This window comes from Quercus robur, chromosome 9, assembly GCF_932294415.1.
Source record: "Quercus robur chromosome 9, dhQueRobu3.1, whole genome shotgun sequence".
Taxonomy (NCBI): domain Eukaryota; kingdom Viridiplantae; phylum Streptophyta; class Magnoliopsida; order Fagales; family Fagaceae; genus Quercus; species Quercus robur.
In genome coordinates this window covers 43,248,917-43,265,192 of record NC_065542.1, presented here as the reverse complement: position 1 = coordinate 43,265,192, position 16,276 = coordinate 43,248,917, and the positions used below count along the sequence as shown (strand labels likewise).

The 16,276-nt window shown below is 34.1% G+C and overlaps 2 protein-coding genes across 2 annotated transcripts; both read left to right on the top strand.

Annotated features, from left to right (window-relative positions):
• The first annotated feature begins 4,127 nt into the window (after positions 1-4,127).
• On the top strand, positions 4,128-4,619 carry LOC126701066 (uncharacterized). The gene has a single exon (XM_050399208.1). The coding sequence runs from the start codon at positions 4,128-4,130 to the stop codon at positions 4,617-4,619; it is 492 nt and encodes a 163-aa protein (XP_050255165.1).
• A 6,763-nt stretch (positions 4,620-11,382) lies between these two features.
• Positions 11,383-15,817, top strand: LOC126698541 (hyoscyamine 6-dioxygenase-like). Its single transcript, XM_050395849.1, has 4 exons — positions 11,383-11,799; positions 11,958-12,208; positions 12,317-12,623; positions 15,347-15,817. The coding sequence occupies exons 1-4, from the start codon at positions 11,605-11,607 to the stop codon at positions 15,593-15,595; spliced, it is 1,002 nt and encodes a 333-aa protein (XP_050251806.1). The 5' UTR covers positions 11,383-11,604; the 3' UTR covers positions 15,596-15,817.
• Positions 15,818-16,276: the final 459 nt, after the last annotated feature.

Genomic DNA, 16,276 nt, shown 5'->3' with positions numbered 1-16,276 from the left:
CATGTTGCTCCGTTCGAGGCTGCTCAACTCTAGGCTTGGTTAACTTCAGAATAGCCTAATGGCCTTCGCTGCCCCCAATTTTTGACCAATCTCGCCTTCACGCATTCTGGAATTTATTTGTGTTGCAATTATTGCCATTTGAAGTACGTCTTCAAAGGTTGGCACTAAGGCATTGGGTAAAATTTCTACCTATTTATTTTCCATTTGATTTGTCAAAGCCTGGACATGCTTTTCAACTATATTGTTACCATTTATTTTGGCAAGGGTTGAAAATTTTGGTTGAGCTTTCGCTGGAAACTATTATCAAGCCATTCAGTTAGATGATCAACCATACTTTTTTGGTTTTTTGAATTCATCTTGAGTTTGAGACTTAGAACTTTTTGCTTCTATATTGTACATGCCAATAACAACTCGAAAAATGAATAATAGCTCCTGATAATGGTTGTAAATTTTTTTTTTTTTTTTTTTTTTTTTTTTTTAGAGAGAGTTCAACCTATGACATCCGCTCCTGATAATAAATAATAGCTCTTTATTATCAGACCAAAATATCAATCGATTTTTGGTGTAGGCGGGAATTGAACCTCAAATCTCTTATTCAACCATCAGAAACTTTACCAGTTGAGTTAACTAGAACCCACCACTATGGCCGGTTCTCAATTTGTTTTAGCAGAAACACTTCATTTTTTTCTTTCTAATTTTTGAATTTTTTTAACTCTGTTCTTGTTTATTGTTAATTGCCCATGATTCCAAGTGAATGGTTCAAAGTGAAATTTAACTTTGTAGATTAGAGTTGGGATCCAAACATGTCTCACTTAAGAATTGAGATGACTTTCAGTAGAAAATGCAAATAAAAATGAAAAATGAAAACAAGTAATTAGAATTTAAAGTTTCTATTCTCTTCCAATTCCATTGTATTTCAAAAGACTAAGACAAATTTGCAAATAGACTAATTGATGCCTAACTTGTTTAAAACAAACTAATTTGAAAGTTCACAACAGGTCAAAGCCTAAGCTATTAGGCTAACACCAAAGAAAACAAGATCAAATGAGAAACACTCACAACCATAAATTTTTGGGTAAAATGCAAAACTGACCCTCTAAGTTTTTTCAAATTTCATTTCAGTCCTTTAACTTTGCTTTTTGTTCATTTTAGTCATTTAACTTTCAAGTTTATTTAATTAAGGCTTTTCCCTCAACTTTTGTTATATGTTGTGGTTAATTTTTCAATTTTATAAATTTTTCTTCAAATTTTTTAAATTAAAAATTTTAATTAATGATTGAAAAATATTTTCCAGATTTTTTTTTCAAAAATTTTTAACAAAAGTTAACGGAAAGGCCTTAATTGGATAAATCTGAAACTTAAAGGACTGAAATGAATGAAAGCAAAATTAAAATACTGAAATGAAATCTGAAAAAAGTTAGAAAGTCAATTTTGCATTTTAGCCTAAATTTTTTTATGTTAGAAATATTGGGCCAATTAAAACTTAAAGCCCAAATAAAGTGTGGCCAATAGTGGATGCAGTCTGATCTATAACAAAAAGTTTTGTCCTTACTAAGGAGTTATATCTCTTAAATACGCACTTTTTGGCTATCTATATAAGGGGACGTGGGCTCATTTATAGTCACTTCAGAATTTTTTGAGACTAATAGACAAGTAATCTCTCTCTCTCACTCGTCAATTTTTTTTTTAAGTATTTAGGCTATGGATATTGCATGTTTTGTTCTTGTAACAAACACCACCGTATTAGTAATTGTAAAACACTTAGAGATTCTACTTGTTGGAAAGATTAAAGGTCTTTTGTTTAAAAGGATTTTAGGAAGGTTAGAAAATAGAGGAGAGAAAAGTTGAGAGAGTATTTATAGAGGGTGTTTGGTTAAGTGAGAGAGAAAAAAAAATGTGGTCCGGTCTGAGTATTTTCTCCTCAAGCCTACCAAAATGTTTTCTCACCAAAATGGGTCGAAAACTAGGGGGAGACGCTCAATTTTTTTAAGTTGACAAAAATGCCCATATGCACTTGCATATAGATTTCATGGTTTTTTTTTTCTTTTGATTTTTGTTTCATCCAGATCCAATTGCATATCCATTTTTTTTGTTTCGCTTTTTTTTTCCCCTTTATTCTATTTTTTTCTACTTCTTTGTTTTGTTTTTTTCTAGGTTTTTCTTGTACGTCTCAATAGTTTTTCTTTTCTTTTTTTTTTTTTGCTCATCTTTCTTTGTCTTGTACAATTTTTTTTTTTTTTAAAAAAAATTAGTGTCCATACACAATATTTTTAATTAAAAAATGTGTTACTTTTTTTTTTTAATTTAATGGTGACGTAATTGTAAATTTATACCGATTTTATTTTCTGTTATCTAATTTTTCTTCTCAACTAAACAAATAAGATTTCCATCTCTCCACTTTTCCATCCTCCCAACCAAACATAAATGGGATAAAACTAAATCTCATCAATCCTCCCACTTTTCTATCATCTCTCCATTTTTTATTCTCCCACTTTTCTACTCCTCCAACTACACGGACCCTAAGAGGTTATCTCCTAAATAACCATATTACAATTATCTCAATAATTTCTCCTGATTATTCACGGTGGTCTTCTATTGGATTTGAGCCTCTTATTTATACTTGAAACTTTTCCATGTGTTGCTTTATCATGGGGCTTAAGACACTTGTTGAATTGATAACAGATGCTCTTGACTTCTTGTAATTGTTAATGATTAGTGTTGAAATTCAGAGAGAATTTGGTAAATAGCTTGCAATTTTCAAAATTTAACGATTTTTTCTCTTTAAATGAACACCATCAAATTCAATTAATAATAAATATATATAATACAATGATTTCACGTACCCAAGATGTAAAATCACCCAAAAACTGGTGTATTTAAGTAGAATGCTTCTCTCTCTCTCTCTCTCTCTCTCTCTCTCTCTCTCTCTCTCTCTCTCTCTCTCTCTCTCTCTCTCTCTCTCTCTCAAGTTTTTGTAGTTTATTTTGCAAACTGTAAAGCGCACTTATCCCACAGTTTAGGGTATTTGTTTGTGCAATTAACTAGTTTTTAAAAAAAAAAAGGTTTGTTCAATTATTGTTCTTGGAATTGTGTTGCATTGAGTTGTAGATTATCAGCAATGGGAAGCTGAAAAGTGTTGAACATCGAGTGGTGACAAATTCAAATGTAGCTCGGACAACTACTTCCTTCATCATTATTCCATCAGATAAAACACTTGTAGAACCAGCAAAAGCTTGGTTGATGCAAGCAACCCTACGCTCTATAAGTCCTTGCCATACAAAGGCTTTCTTAGCAAATACAAAGCTACTTCCCATGACTCTCAAGCATTAGAGGAGGTTTTAAGTACTACTCTTTGATTAATAGTTTGAGAAAAAAGCTATTATACTTTATGACCATTGATATCAAACTAGCAAACATTACGTGGTTAATATGGTTGGTCAATTGCACGATCAAGCCTAAAGTTAAGAGGATCATCGTGATAATTGTCACTGTCAACTGTCGTTTGGAATTGGATAATACTACATTGCACTAATAATATGATTAATTTTTAATCATTGTTTTATTAAAAAAATTTTAATGTCATGAACACCTATTAAATAAAAGATCTTGAATGCATTGTAATATATTATGAATTAGCAAACTAAATATAGGTAAATAATGGTTGTATATATTTTAATTGCACATTTCCATGTATTTGAGTATGTTGTTATTGGTTTTAATTTGAACCTACGGAGAGAGTTTCTTTGTAGCTAAGAAAGCTTTGTCCTTCCAGCTTCTCTTAGGCAGTAGAATAGAGTGTCCCTTCTAGTAAGGTGTTAGGTCCCTACGATAACAAGGTTATCTGTAGGTTTTGTGGGTTGTTGGTTTTTTTGGGGTGGGGAAACAAGAGTGTGAGTGAAGTGAGCTTGGCAATGGAGAGTCTTATGAAGCACTAGAGTAACCTCTCACTAAATGACAGAGAAGGTGGTGGAGTCCATCTTAGAAAGGACAGGAGCCTGACTGAATTTATAATTGCAACAAAGTTTTTAACAAAACGGGCACTAAGTATTGATGCAATCATTCGTACTTTCAACCCATTATGGAGATCAAAACATGAGTTCGAAGTTCGAAATGCAAGTGATCATATAATGCTATTTATGTTCTCGGATAAGGAGGAGGTAGACAAGATTTTAGCGGCTGAACCATGGAGCTTTGATAGGCACATAGTTCTGCTGCAACGCTATGATAAAAAAGTGCCAATTCGGGAATTGGTATTTAAGAAGGTAGCTATATGGATTCAGATTCATGACATCCCAGCACCCAATATGACACGAGAGGTGGCTAAAGACTTATGTGGAAATGTTGGAATAGTGGAAAAGATGACTCATCTCTCAGAGATGGTGGGCAGGAGTTTCATGAGGGTGCAAGTGGTAATTGATGTCTCTCTTCCCCTTTGTAGAGATAGGCTTATTTCCTTCAACGAGGGGGAGGAAGGGTGGGTGTCCTTTAACTATGAGCGGCTGCCCAATATATGTTATTGGTGCGGGTGCTTAAACCATAGAGATAAGGATTGTGACCAGTGGATAGAGAGTGATGGAAGCCTCAAGGATGAAGATAAAGAGTATGGTCCATGGATATGAACCACTGCAACAGCACTAAACAAAAAATTTGTCGTTCGTGTACCAGGTTTCAATGAAGCTAGAAAGAAGAAGCAACAACCAATAGGCCAGAGGGGCTGACACTTCAAGAGCGGCAGAGGGCGACCAAAACTGCCAATCACGGTGGAGATGCCGCAGGTAGAGACAAAAGCAGATTTGGCGGAGGAATTTAATGAGTGCATTAATTTTGGTGGATTTAATTCTGCCCTCTCAGAGATAGAAACGACCAATCCCAATTTAGAAAGGGATAGCCTAGGAAGGAATTTAAAGGAAATTGATGAGGAATTAAGGAGATATGATATGAATGAGAAAATTATTTCCGGTGATATTACTAACCCGATTAAGGCTCAAGGAGTAATGGTAAATATTGAATCTCAAACTGAGGAGTCAGATGGTCAATTGAAGGAAAGTGGGTCATGCATCAACGTGCCACCTAGGATTAATGATCATGTGAGCCCATGTGAGGTAATCCCAAGAAAAACCCTAGACAGAAAATGTGGAAAAGGATTTGCCAAGAAACAATTCACGACAACTCTTCAGAGCATGCCGTTTTGCCTGCAAAGAGAATCCTGGCTGAGAATGATGGAGTACGGAGAGATCAAAACAAGAAGAAGAAGTTGGAATTACAAAATGGAAAGGCAACAACAGATTTATTGGCGGAGGCTGTTTCACAGCCCCGCCAGTCCCAATGAGTATACTATGTTGGAACTGTCGCGGGCTTGAGAACCTAGAGACAAAGTAGGAGCTTGGAGATTTAATCTGGACACAAGATCCCTCAGTCGTGTTCTTGGCCGAGACATGGCTAACAAAAGCTAGGCTGGAGGAAATTCGAGCACGCTACAAGTTTAGAGGTATGATTGAAGTTTCAAGAGAAACTAGAGGAGGCGAGGTGGTAGTCTTTTGGAAAACAGATTTTGATTTTTCAGTGGATACATTCTCTCCCAACCATATTGATGCCATTATGAATAAAGGAAAAGATGACGCATGGAGGTTCACAAGTTTCTATGGTGAATCGGATACACGAAATCATCATATTTCTTAGGCAAAGTTACACAGTTTAAAAGCCAGGCACTCTTTGCCTTGGATTTGTGCAGGTGTTTTCAATGAAAGTACAAGAGCACATGAAAAATTGGGAGGCAGACTACGTCCATTTAGGCAGATGCAAGATTTCAGAGACATTTTAGATGAATGTGGGTTTAAAGATTTGGGGTATATGGGAGGAAAATTTACATGGTGCAACGAACAAAGGGATAGACACACAATCTAGGAAAGGATTGATAGGGTGGTTGCAACAATTGATTGGATTGAAAAATTTTCGAATACAAAAATAGTGCACTTAGAGTGTGGTACTTCAGATCACAAGCCGATTGTGATTTTTCCATCAGGTATACCAAAGAAACTTCAAAGGCCATGGAGGTTGGAACAAATGTGGATTGATGAGGAAGGGTGCCAACATTCAGTGGAGTCGGCTTGGAGGCAACCAGTACGTGGGAATCTGATGGAGCAAGTGGAAGGCAAATTAAAAAGGTGCCAACTGAATTTGACATGGTGGAGTAGGAACTCATTTGGCAATGTAACAAAACAGCTGAAGGAAAAGAAGGAAAAATTAAGAAAAGAGGAGGAAGCAGCTATTAGGGGTGGAACAATGGAGGGAGTGTTGAAATTAAAGAGGGAGATTAGTGATTTATTGGTGAAAGAGGAAAAAATGTGGAAACAGAGGTCTAGGGCACTGTGGTTACATAAAGTTGACAAGAACACACGCTACTTCCATAGCCGGGCAACTCATAGATATCGACGTAATAAAATCTGTGAGCTAAGAAATCCAATGGGGCAGATGTGCACAGATAAGGGAGGGATTGCACAAATCTTAATCAGCTACTATCAAGACTTATTCACTTCAGCCTCTCCATGCAATTTGGACCAAGTCGTGGCAGATATCCCATGTACAGTCATAACCGAAATGAACAACATGCTTCAAGAAGTGTATACTCGAGATGAGATGGATAGGGCAGTGTTTCAGATGGAAGCTTTAAAGGCGCCAGGCCCCAATGGAATGCCTCCATTGTTTTTCCAGCACTATTGGAAAATTATTGGTGATGAAGTGTCGGCAGCGGTTCTAAATTGCTTGAACTCAGGTTCCTTCCCTCAATCTTTAAATAATACTTTCATCACACTTATTCCTAAGGTAAAAAGCCCCACTCTTGTATCTAAATTTCGCCCTATTTCTCTTTGTAATAGCCTCTATAAAATAGTGTCTAAAGTTGTGGCAAACAAGTTGAAAAGTTTACCTAACCTCATTATAGAGTCTTAGAGTGCTTTTCAATCAGATAAAGCCATTTCTGACAACATATTGGTTGCCTTTGAAACCTTACACCATATGAAGAATCAGAAGTCAAAAAAATGGGGTTCTTGGCCTTGAAGCTTGACATGAGTAAGGCGTATGATCAAGTTGAATGGGGGTTTCTAAAAAAAGTCATGGAGAAGATGGACTTTGGTGAAAAATGGGTGAAGTTGATCATGGAGTGTATTAGTACAGTTTCCTACTCTATCTTGGTGAATAGAGAACCAAAGGGTGATATTAAACCTTCTAGAGGAATAAGACAAGGTGATCCTCTATCACCTTATTTGTTCCTATTGTGCTCTAAAGGTTTAAACAGGTTGCTTTAGGCTGCAGCTAGGGAGGATGAGATAAGGGGTTTTTCTTTGTGTAGGAATGGACCATGGATCAGTCACTTGTTCTTTACGGATGATATTTTGCTCTTTTGTAGAGCGATAATGGGAGATTTGGTTAAAATACAAGATATTTTGACTTTGTATGAACAAGCTTCCGACCAGCAAATAAATAGAGGGAAGACAACAATCTTTTTTAGCAAGGCTATCACTGAGGAAAGAAAAGAAGAGATCTCAAATTTTTTGGGGGTGGAGGAGGTTAAAGAGTATGAAAAACATTTGGGCTTACCGGCAGTGGTGGGAAAAATAGGAGAGCAAGCCTAAACTATATAAAAGAACGAGTATGGAATAAATTGCAAGGGTGGAAAGAGCAACTTTTATCCCAAGCAAGTAGGGAGGTACTTCTAAAAGCCATGGTTCAAGCCATTCCAACTTTTGTCATGCCTTGTTTCAAGCTTCCGGTGGGCCTTTGTCATGATATTGAGATGTTGATAAGGAAATTTTGGTGGGGCCAAAGAGGGGAGCAAAGGAAAATTCATTGGAGAAATTGGGAGGTAATGTGCCAACCAAAAGACCAAGGCAATTTGATAAATCTGACATCATTGCCGCTGACTTAGTTGACCACTACCTATTGACTTTAACTTTTGACCAAAGGTGAAATTTTTCAATAGGGCTTATCTTGCTCAGTTTTTAACATAGATTCTGATTTTGGACTCATTTTCTTCATTTGAAACTCCAAAATCACTAAATTGTCCATTTCTCATCCTTTTTTGGGTCCTTCCTACGCACAAAAACTTACAAACCATACTTCATCTTGTCGTCGTCTTCACTGATCTTTTTTAGGCCTTCAATGTTGCCATTCTCCACCTATAGTAGCTTTTCTTGGTCATTGATGCAGCCCTTGTTCGGTATTTTCAGATGTCGTCATTCTATGTGCATGTCTCCATAGTGCCCAATCCTTCTAGTCACTTTCAAGGTCAAGGCATTTTTGTAGCTTCTTCAAGGCATTTTTGTGGACATCTTCATGGTTTCTTCAAGGCATTCTTCAAGGCATTTTTTTTAAGGGATCTTTTCAAGCTTATCCAACCTCGAGCTTCCACCTTGAGTTTGAGAAAGGGGTGTTAGAGTATTTTAGCCCAATGTAATAGGCCAAAGCCCAATCCTTTTGATAGGCCAAAAACATATTGACCCCTTGTGATAAATTAATTGATTAATTAGCCAAGTTTATTAATTAATCAAATTAACATGCAATTGTACGTGGCAACACAAACAAATACGGCGCTCTTAGCCAAGCTTGTATAAATGTAGCAGGTCTTATTGGTGTCCTTTGAAGTTTCGATTGCCTTGTATTGGCAGATAATGCATGAAAACTCCTTAAAAACACTCATGGCCTCATACATTAAGCTGCTTGGGACTCCATGGTTGATGACTTGTTAGCCAAGTTTATACACATTTGTGTTATGCTATGATTTGTGCTATCTAACAGGTTATCAACCATGGAGTCCCAAGCAACTTAATGGATGAGGCCATGAGTGTTTTTAAGGAGTTTTCATGCATTATCTGTCAATACAAGGCAATCGAAACTTCAAAGGACACCACTAAGACTTGCTACATCTATACAAGCGCAGTCATAATTTTGCAAATGAAAATTTTCACTTTTGGAGGGATGGATTATTACACCATTGTCATCCTCTACAGAAATACATCCAATTTTGGCCCAAAAAACCAATTATGTTTCATGAAACCTTTTCCAGAGAAGTTGTTTAGCCATATGCAGCTGAATTACGGAAGTTGGGATTTAGAATTTTGGAGTTCATTTCCCAAGGCTTGGGAATTAGCCCCGGTCATTTTGGCTGTGGACTTGGAGAAAATCAAACATTGTAGGTCAATCACTATCCACCATGCTCAGACCCAAGTTTAACCTTGGGATTTGGCAAACATAGAGACCCAGTCATCATGAATATTCTTCTTCAAAGTGATATATATGGGAGAAAATGGGTAAATGCCCCTTTCAAAAAACAAATCCAACATTTTGCCCATTTTCCCAAACTAATTAGGGAAATGCTCTTCTTTTGAAACTCGATTTTCTCAAAATTGAGTTATAAAAATAAATAAATAAAAAATTCTGGAGCCCTATAGTGGCATTTTAAGGAGCCTTTAGTGACGTTTTAAGGACCTATAGTGGCGTTTTGGAACTCGAGCTCCATGAAGTCGAGTTACAAGCAATTTTTTTCTTTTTTTTACCTATAACTCGAGTTCAAGGAGCTCGACTTTCAAAACGCTACTATAGGTCCTTAAAACGTCATTATAAGCTTCTTAAAAACGCCACTATAGGGCTTAACTCGATTTTGAGAAAATCGAGTTTCAAAAGAGAGGTATTTCCCTAATTAGTTTGAGAAAAGAGGCATAATGCTACTTTTTTTGCCCGAAAAAGGCATTTGCCAATTTTGTCCGATATATATGGGCTTCAAGTCTTCAAGGATGAGGAATGGATTGCTGTTGAACCTATGCCTTACGCTTTTGTGGTTTTAAAAACAATTTGGTTTTGCATTGCAGGTACATATATCTTCACAGTATACTAGCATCTAAACAGGCGCTAACGCGCATGTTCAGAGACTCTTTTATTTTTTTGGTAAAAGTTAATATTTAATTTGCATCCATTATAATTTGGGATTACTATATTTTTCAATCACAAAAAAAACCTAGGGTGTGATGAGTATTATACGTTTGTAGGTGAAATAATTTTTTCATCACACCCCTAGGTATTTTATGAATGGAAAATGTAGTAATCTCAAATTATAATAAATGCAAATTATCAAAATTTACCCAAAAAATAGAAGAGCCTTTAAGCACGCACGTGTTCAAAAGCTAGTTTTTTTTTTTTTTTTTTTTTTGAGAATCTAATTTATATGTAGATAAAGTAATTTGAAAATCAACAGGAGAGTGATATTATTTTTTAGGCAATGTTTTAGTGAGAGTTGAAGTTGTATTTTTATAGGATTGTCCTTTAGTTTTGTCTCTACTTAAACATAGAGGTGTAGGGGCATTTTTTTAACCCAAAAAAAAAAAATGAGAATTCCAAATAGGAGAAACCCTTTAAATAGTAATATAAATAATAAAGTGGTGTCTATTATACATGCAGTAGAGAACCCATTCCTTAGGTTTTTGTGGTTAAAATTGGTTCTTCATTTTGTAATTTTTTATTTTTTATTTTTAAGAAATTGATTACCCACCACATATACGTGTTTGATGACCAAGGGCAACTCCTCTTGAAAGCATGCGTGTGGTGCGTGTGGTCACATGACCATCCTCACCTAATGTATATATATTGTTAAATATTAGCATTGATACACCATGTTGAATATGCTAGTATAGATGCGGAAGCGAAAGCATAAAGTATAAAACACAATAACACACGAGGGTTACGTGGTTCAGCCTAACGGCCTACATCCACAGAGGAAACCCTAAAGGGCTACATTAATAATATATTAGAGTGTAGTACAAATCCTGTGTTACAATGAATCATAACATGTGTATATATAGTAGACTAAACCCTAGACTAATAGACTTCTAGTACAAGTAGGAGACTTGGCTTGCACACAAAGTAGAATTAGGCTTGGGTCTATGCTAATGGGCTAATATATCTCTAACATATATATATATATATATATGACCAAGGGCAACTCCTCTTGAAAGCATGCGTGTGGTGCGTGTGGTCACATGACCATCCTCACCTAATGTATATATATATATACCCTGAAGGCATGCGAGTGGTCACGGGATCACCCTGATTTGGAACCCATGACCACCTGCATGCCTTCAGGATTATATATATATATCCAAATCAGGGTGATCTCATGACCACCAGCATGCCTTCAAGTGGAGCCACCCCAGTCATCAAACCCATATATGGTGTTGGTAGCCCATTTAAAAATAGAGTCTAAAAAAAAGTCAAACAAGAATATATATATATATATATATATATATATATATTAAGTAATGTGATATCACTTAATATTTTCTATTGGATATGAATTTTAACAACTTCACAATTGGAATATATTCTCCTCTTATACACTACATGCTTGCAAAATTTCAAGATCATCTAAGATTGATAACTATGTCATCAATTATGTATCTAAATATTAAGTTTTTGTGTTTAAAATTGTGCAATGCTTGAGGGAAGATTTAATGTTATTTTACTCAACTTGTGGAAGCTTTTAAGGACTTGTTTGTGGTCGATGCTCTCTTCACACCATAGACATTCCTTTTTCCTTGAAGATTTGAGTTGTCAGTCATGGAGCACCTTGTTTCAAGCTGGTACAATGATCGATCCTTGCCAGAATCATATATACTCCCACCGGAAAAAAGACCAGGGAAGCTCACTGTTCCTCTAGCCAACAATATTCCAGTGATTGATCTTGGGGGTCATGATCAAACAGATATAATTCAACAAATTTTTGAAGCTAGCCAAGAGTTTGGATTCTTTCAGGTTCCAACCACATCTTTTCTTTCTATTATTTTATCAGACAATGATTTATTCCTACCAGATGCTTAGCATCAAACATGGTCACAATATGAACCACTTTTGGCAAACTTTTTTCATATTTTCTAAGTTTGTGTTATGCTATGTTTTGTACCACCTAATAGGTGATCAACCACGGAGTCCCTAGCAACTTAATGGATGAGGCCATGAGTGTTTTCAAGGAGTTTCATGCATTATCTGGTGAGGACAAGGCAATCGAAACTTCAAAGGACCCCAATAAGAGCTGCTTCATCTACACAAGCAGTGCAAATTATGCAACTGAAAAGTTTCACCTCTGGAGGGATGCATTGATACACCATTGTAATCCTCTAGAGAAATACATCCAATTTTGGCCTGAAAACCCACCTAGATATCGGTAAATTCTCATAGTCATAGACATGTAAATTTGTTCTTTCATGTAGTGACTTGACATATATAAGAACAAAAATGAAAATTATTATGTTTCATGTGAAACCTTTTTCAGAGAAGTTGTTGGGCCATATACAGCTGAAGTAAGGAAGTTGGGGTTTAGAATTTTGGAGTTCATTTCCCAAGGCCTGGGAATCAGCCTTGGTGGACTTGTTGGAAATCAAACACTATTGGTCAATCACTATCCGCCATGCCCAGACCCAAGCTTAACCTTGGGCTTGGGCAAACATATGGACCCTGTTTTCATTAATATTCTTCTTCAAAGTGATGTATACGGGCTTCAAGTCTTCAAGGATGAGGAATGGATTGTTGTTGAACCCATTCCTAACGCTTTTGTGGTTAACATAGGTTTTCCGTTGCAGGTACATATATCTTCACAATCTCTTAGTGTATATATATATAAATACTAGTCACTAACCCGTACTAACCTATGCTATATACGGGATAGTTAAATAAAAATAAAAATTACTTATTTTGCTTAAAAGTTTGTCACTTAACTTAAAAAAATGCATAACTTGAAAATGAATGAAAATAAGTATTTTCTTTTGTTCAATATAATGGTTTAGAAAAATTCTTTTTCTTTCATATCATTGGTTCCACATAACACATTCCGGCGTTGACTATTCTACGGTGATGACTTCACATAATACTCAACTACAATTAAATCTACTATCCACCACCAATCTAATCTATGTTATCTTGATAGTAGATCTACAAATTGCATTCTCATATCCTTAGAACTTGCCACATCATTATTATTATCTATAGATAATATAAAACTGAAGTTTTTGACTTTTTGAGAGACTTAAGTTAGAATTAGGATTAAAAAAATAATTATAATTTTTTTTAATTAGACCTCACCTTAGATTTTTTTTTTTTTTTTTTTTTTAAAAAGACTCACTCTAGGTTTCAAAAAAAAAAAAAAAACCTTCAGGATTAAGGAAAAAAGAGAGAGAGACTCCTGTTAGGACTCTCTCACTATTTAGTTTTAAAAAGACCACACGTTAGAATTTTTTTTTTTTTTTTTAAATGACTCACTTTAGGTTTCAAAAAAAAAAAAAAAACTTTAGGATTAAGGAAAAAAGAGAGAGAGAGAGGCTCCTGTTAGGCGTCTCTCACTATTTAGTTTAAAAAATTATAAATTAAAATGATGATAAATTTTAAAAAAATTATAAATTAAAATGATAATGTGGAAAATTGTGGGAGTTTTAGAGGTTTCGGTTTTACATATATTAGACCTCATGTTAGATTTTTTTTTTTTTTTTTTAAAGGACTCACTTTAGGTTTCAAAAAAAAAAAAAAAAGACTTACGTAAAAAAAATTTAAAAAAAAAAAATCTTTAGGATTAAGGAAAAAAGAGAGAAAGACTCCTGTTAAGACTCTCTCACTATTTAGTTTAAAAAAAACCACACGTTAGAATTTTTTTTTAAAGGACTCACTTTAGGTTTCAAAAAAAAAAAAGTCTCACATAAAAAATAAAAAATAAAAAGAAAAACCTTTAGGATTAAAGAAAAAATAGAGAGAGACTCCTGTTAGGACTCTCTCACTATTTAGTTTTAAAAAATTAAAAAAAAATATAAATTAAAATGATGATATGGAAAATTATGAGAGTTTTAGAGACTTCGGTTATATATATAAAATAGAATGGTGACTAATGACTATTACAAACACTCTAGGGTACACGTAGTACACACAAGTCACAATTTACTTGTGTGTACTATGGGTACGCTAGTAATTAACCTATATAATGCTCTTTTTATTTATTGTTTAATGTTTAAAAGTGATATGTAAATAATCATGTGTTTTTTCTTTTCTTTTTATTTTTAAAGAAAGAGGTAAGATAACGTAAAATAATGTTTAAAAATGAGATAGAAACAGTGTCCTAGGCTTTAAGGCCAAATGGAGAATATAAAGGAAAAAACATAAAACTTAGTAACGGTAAATTACTCTTTTAACTAGTTTGTATTTTTTTTTTATATAAAATTATTTAACTAAAAGATAAGGGTATTTTAGAGAGTTTAAGAATTTGTGTAAGGATATTTTAGTACACAAAATGTTAAAACCCAAATAAAAAATCTTGTTATTAATAGTATAGAATAGATAGTTGTTAATTCGTAACAATAAGACGTTTAACTAGTGAAAAGTGAAAACTAGCCGATAGTTCATATGATGTGTGATACTTCACCCTAATGATTTGAATCATGAAGGCATTATTTAAACAATTGTTGGCTTGTACATTGGGTGTGTAAGTCAATCTAAGTTATTTACATGATTGCGAAAAGCTCTAATTGTTACAAATAGTAGCCTAATACGAACATAGGTTGTTACAAATAGTATTCTAATACGAATTTCACGCTAGCTTTATGAAAAAAAAAATTGTCAATATGCCTACTAAAGAATAACTTTAAAAAAATAAAAAATAAAAAAACTTGTCTCTTATAAAATCATAAAAAATAAATAAATATATCAAAAATATTTTTAGGGATAATAGTAGAAAATCACCTAAACTTGCACCCCAAACCATGAAAACTTACAATCATCACCCAAATTGTGACAATTTTTTTTTTTTAATTACATCCCGCAACGTGATTGACGGTTAAAATTAACAATCATGTGCTGGCACATAGACCATGAAAATATAGTTCATTAATAGTCTGTTTGGCATGATTAATTTTGCCAGTTTATTTTATTATTCAGCTTATTTTTACTACTATTTATGGGTTCCACTGCACTTTTTGATACTATTCATAGGTCCCATTATACTATTTTAGGTAACTTTTACCTTTATTTACAGTACTTTCAACAAAAAGTTTTCAGTTTTAGCAAAATAAACGGACCTAAGTGGGCAAAAAATGTGACTTTCAAGTTATCATTAATTTTAATAGTCAATCAAGCTATTGGATGCAATTTACAAAGTTTATTATAATTAGGCTAGTGATTGCAAGTTTTCATGGTTTATTGTGCAAACTACAAAGTGTAATTATCTCATAATTTAGGGTGTAGTTTTTTTTGGGGTGCAATTAACTAGTTTCTTTAATGGTTTTTTTAATTATTGTTCATGGAAATGTGTCACATTGAGTTGTAGATTATCAGCAATGGGAAGCTGAAAGGTGCTGAACATCGAGTGGTGACAAATTCAAATGTAGCTCGTACAACTGCTTCCTACTTTCTTAGTCCATCAAATGAAACACTTATAGAACCAGCAAAAAGTTTGGTTGATGCAAGCCACCCAGCGCTTTATAAGTCCTTGCCATACAAAGACTTTCTTATCAAATACGTAGCTGCTTCCACTGACAGTAAAGCATTAGAGGAGGCTTTATGTACTACTGTATGATTACCTGTGAGATAAAAGCTATTGTAATTCATGAATAAATGTATGGCTATTGATGTCAAACAAGCGAACATTAGTTGGTTAATATCAAACTAGCAAACTTCAAAACCCCAAAGTTAGGTGGATCGTAATGATAAGTGTCACTACCAACTCACGTTTGGAATTGGTTTGTACTACATTGCACTAATAATATGATGAGCTCTGTTAATGGGTGCCTTTAGAGAATTTGTTAATAGACTATTTTATAAAAGTTTGTATACTATTTTTTTGGAAAATATGAAAAACTATATTAAAAAAAATAGTAATTTTTTTCTTTCCCATAAAAAGTTTCTAAAAATATTTCATAAACTAATGCCCTTAGTGCATCAGTTACTTTTCATTTTCATCATTGTTTTATTTAATAAAATTTTATTGTCATGAACACCAATTAAATATAAGACTTTGAATGCATTGTAATATATTATGGATTGGCAAACTAAATAAAGGCAAATAATGGTCGTATATATTGTAAGATGATAGCTCACATGTTGAAAAACATATCTGAACAACGAAATGAGTTGTTTTTCTTTTATGATGTTAGGATATTTAGTGTTGGCAAAGTTCCGATTCAAAAGTTTTAGTTGCAATTGCGTATTTCCATGTATTTGAGTTTCTATTTAAATTGTAAATTGCTGATGTCATTGA

Bases quoted from the DNA above. Each gene is read 5' to 3' on its own strand.
- LOC126701066 (XM_050399208.1), top strand. From the start codon at position 4,128: ATGCTATTTATGTTCTCGGATAAGGAGGAGGTAGACAAGATTTTAGCG.
- LOC126698541 (XM_050395849.1), top strand. From the start codon at position 11,605: ATGGAGCACCTTGTTTCAAGCTGGTACAATGATCGATCCTTGCCAGAA. The intron at 11,800-11,957 runs GTTCCAACCACA...ACCACCTAATAG, and splicing joins AAGAGTTTGGATTCTTTCAG to GTGATCAACCACGGAGTCCC. The intron at 12,624-15,346 runs GTACATATATCT...ATTGAGTTGTAG, and splicing joins ACATAGGTTTTCCGTTGCAG to ATTATCAGCAATGGGAAGCT.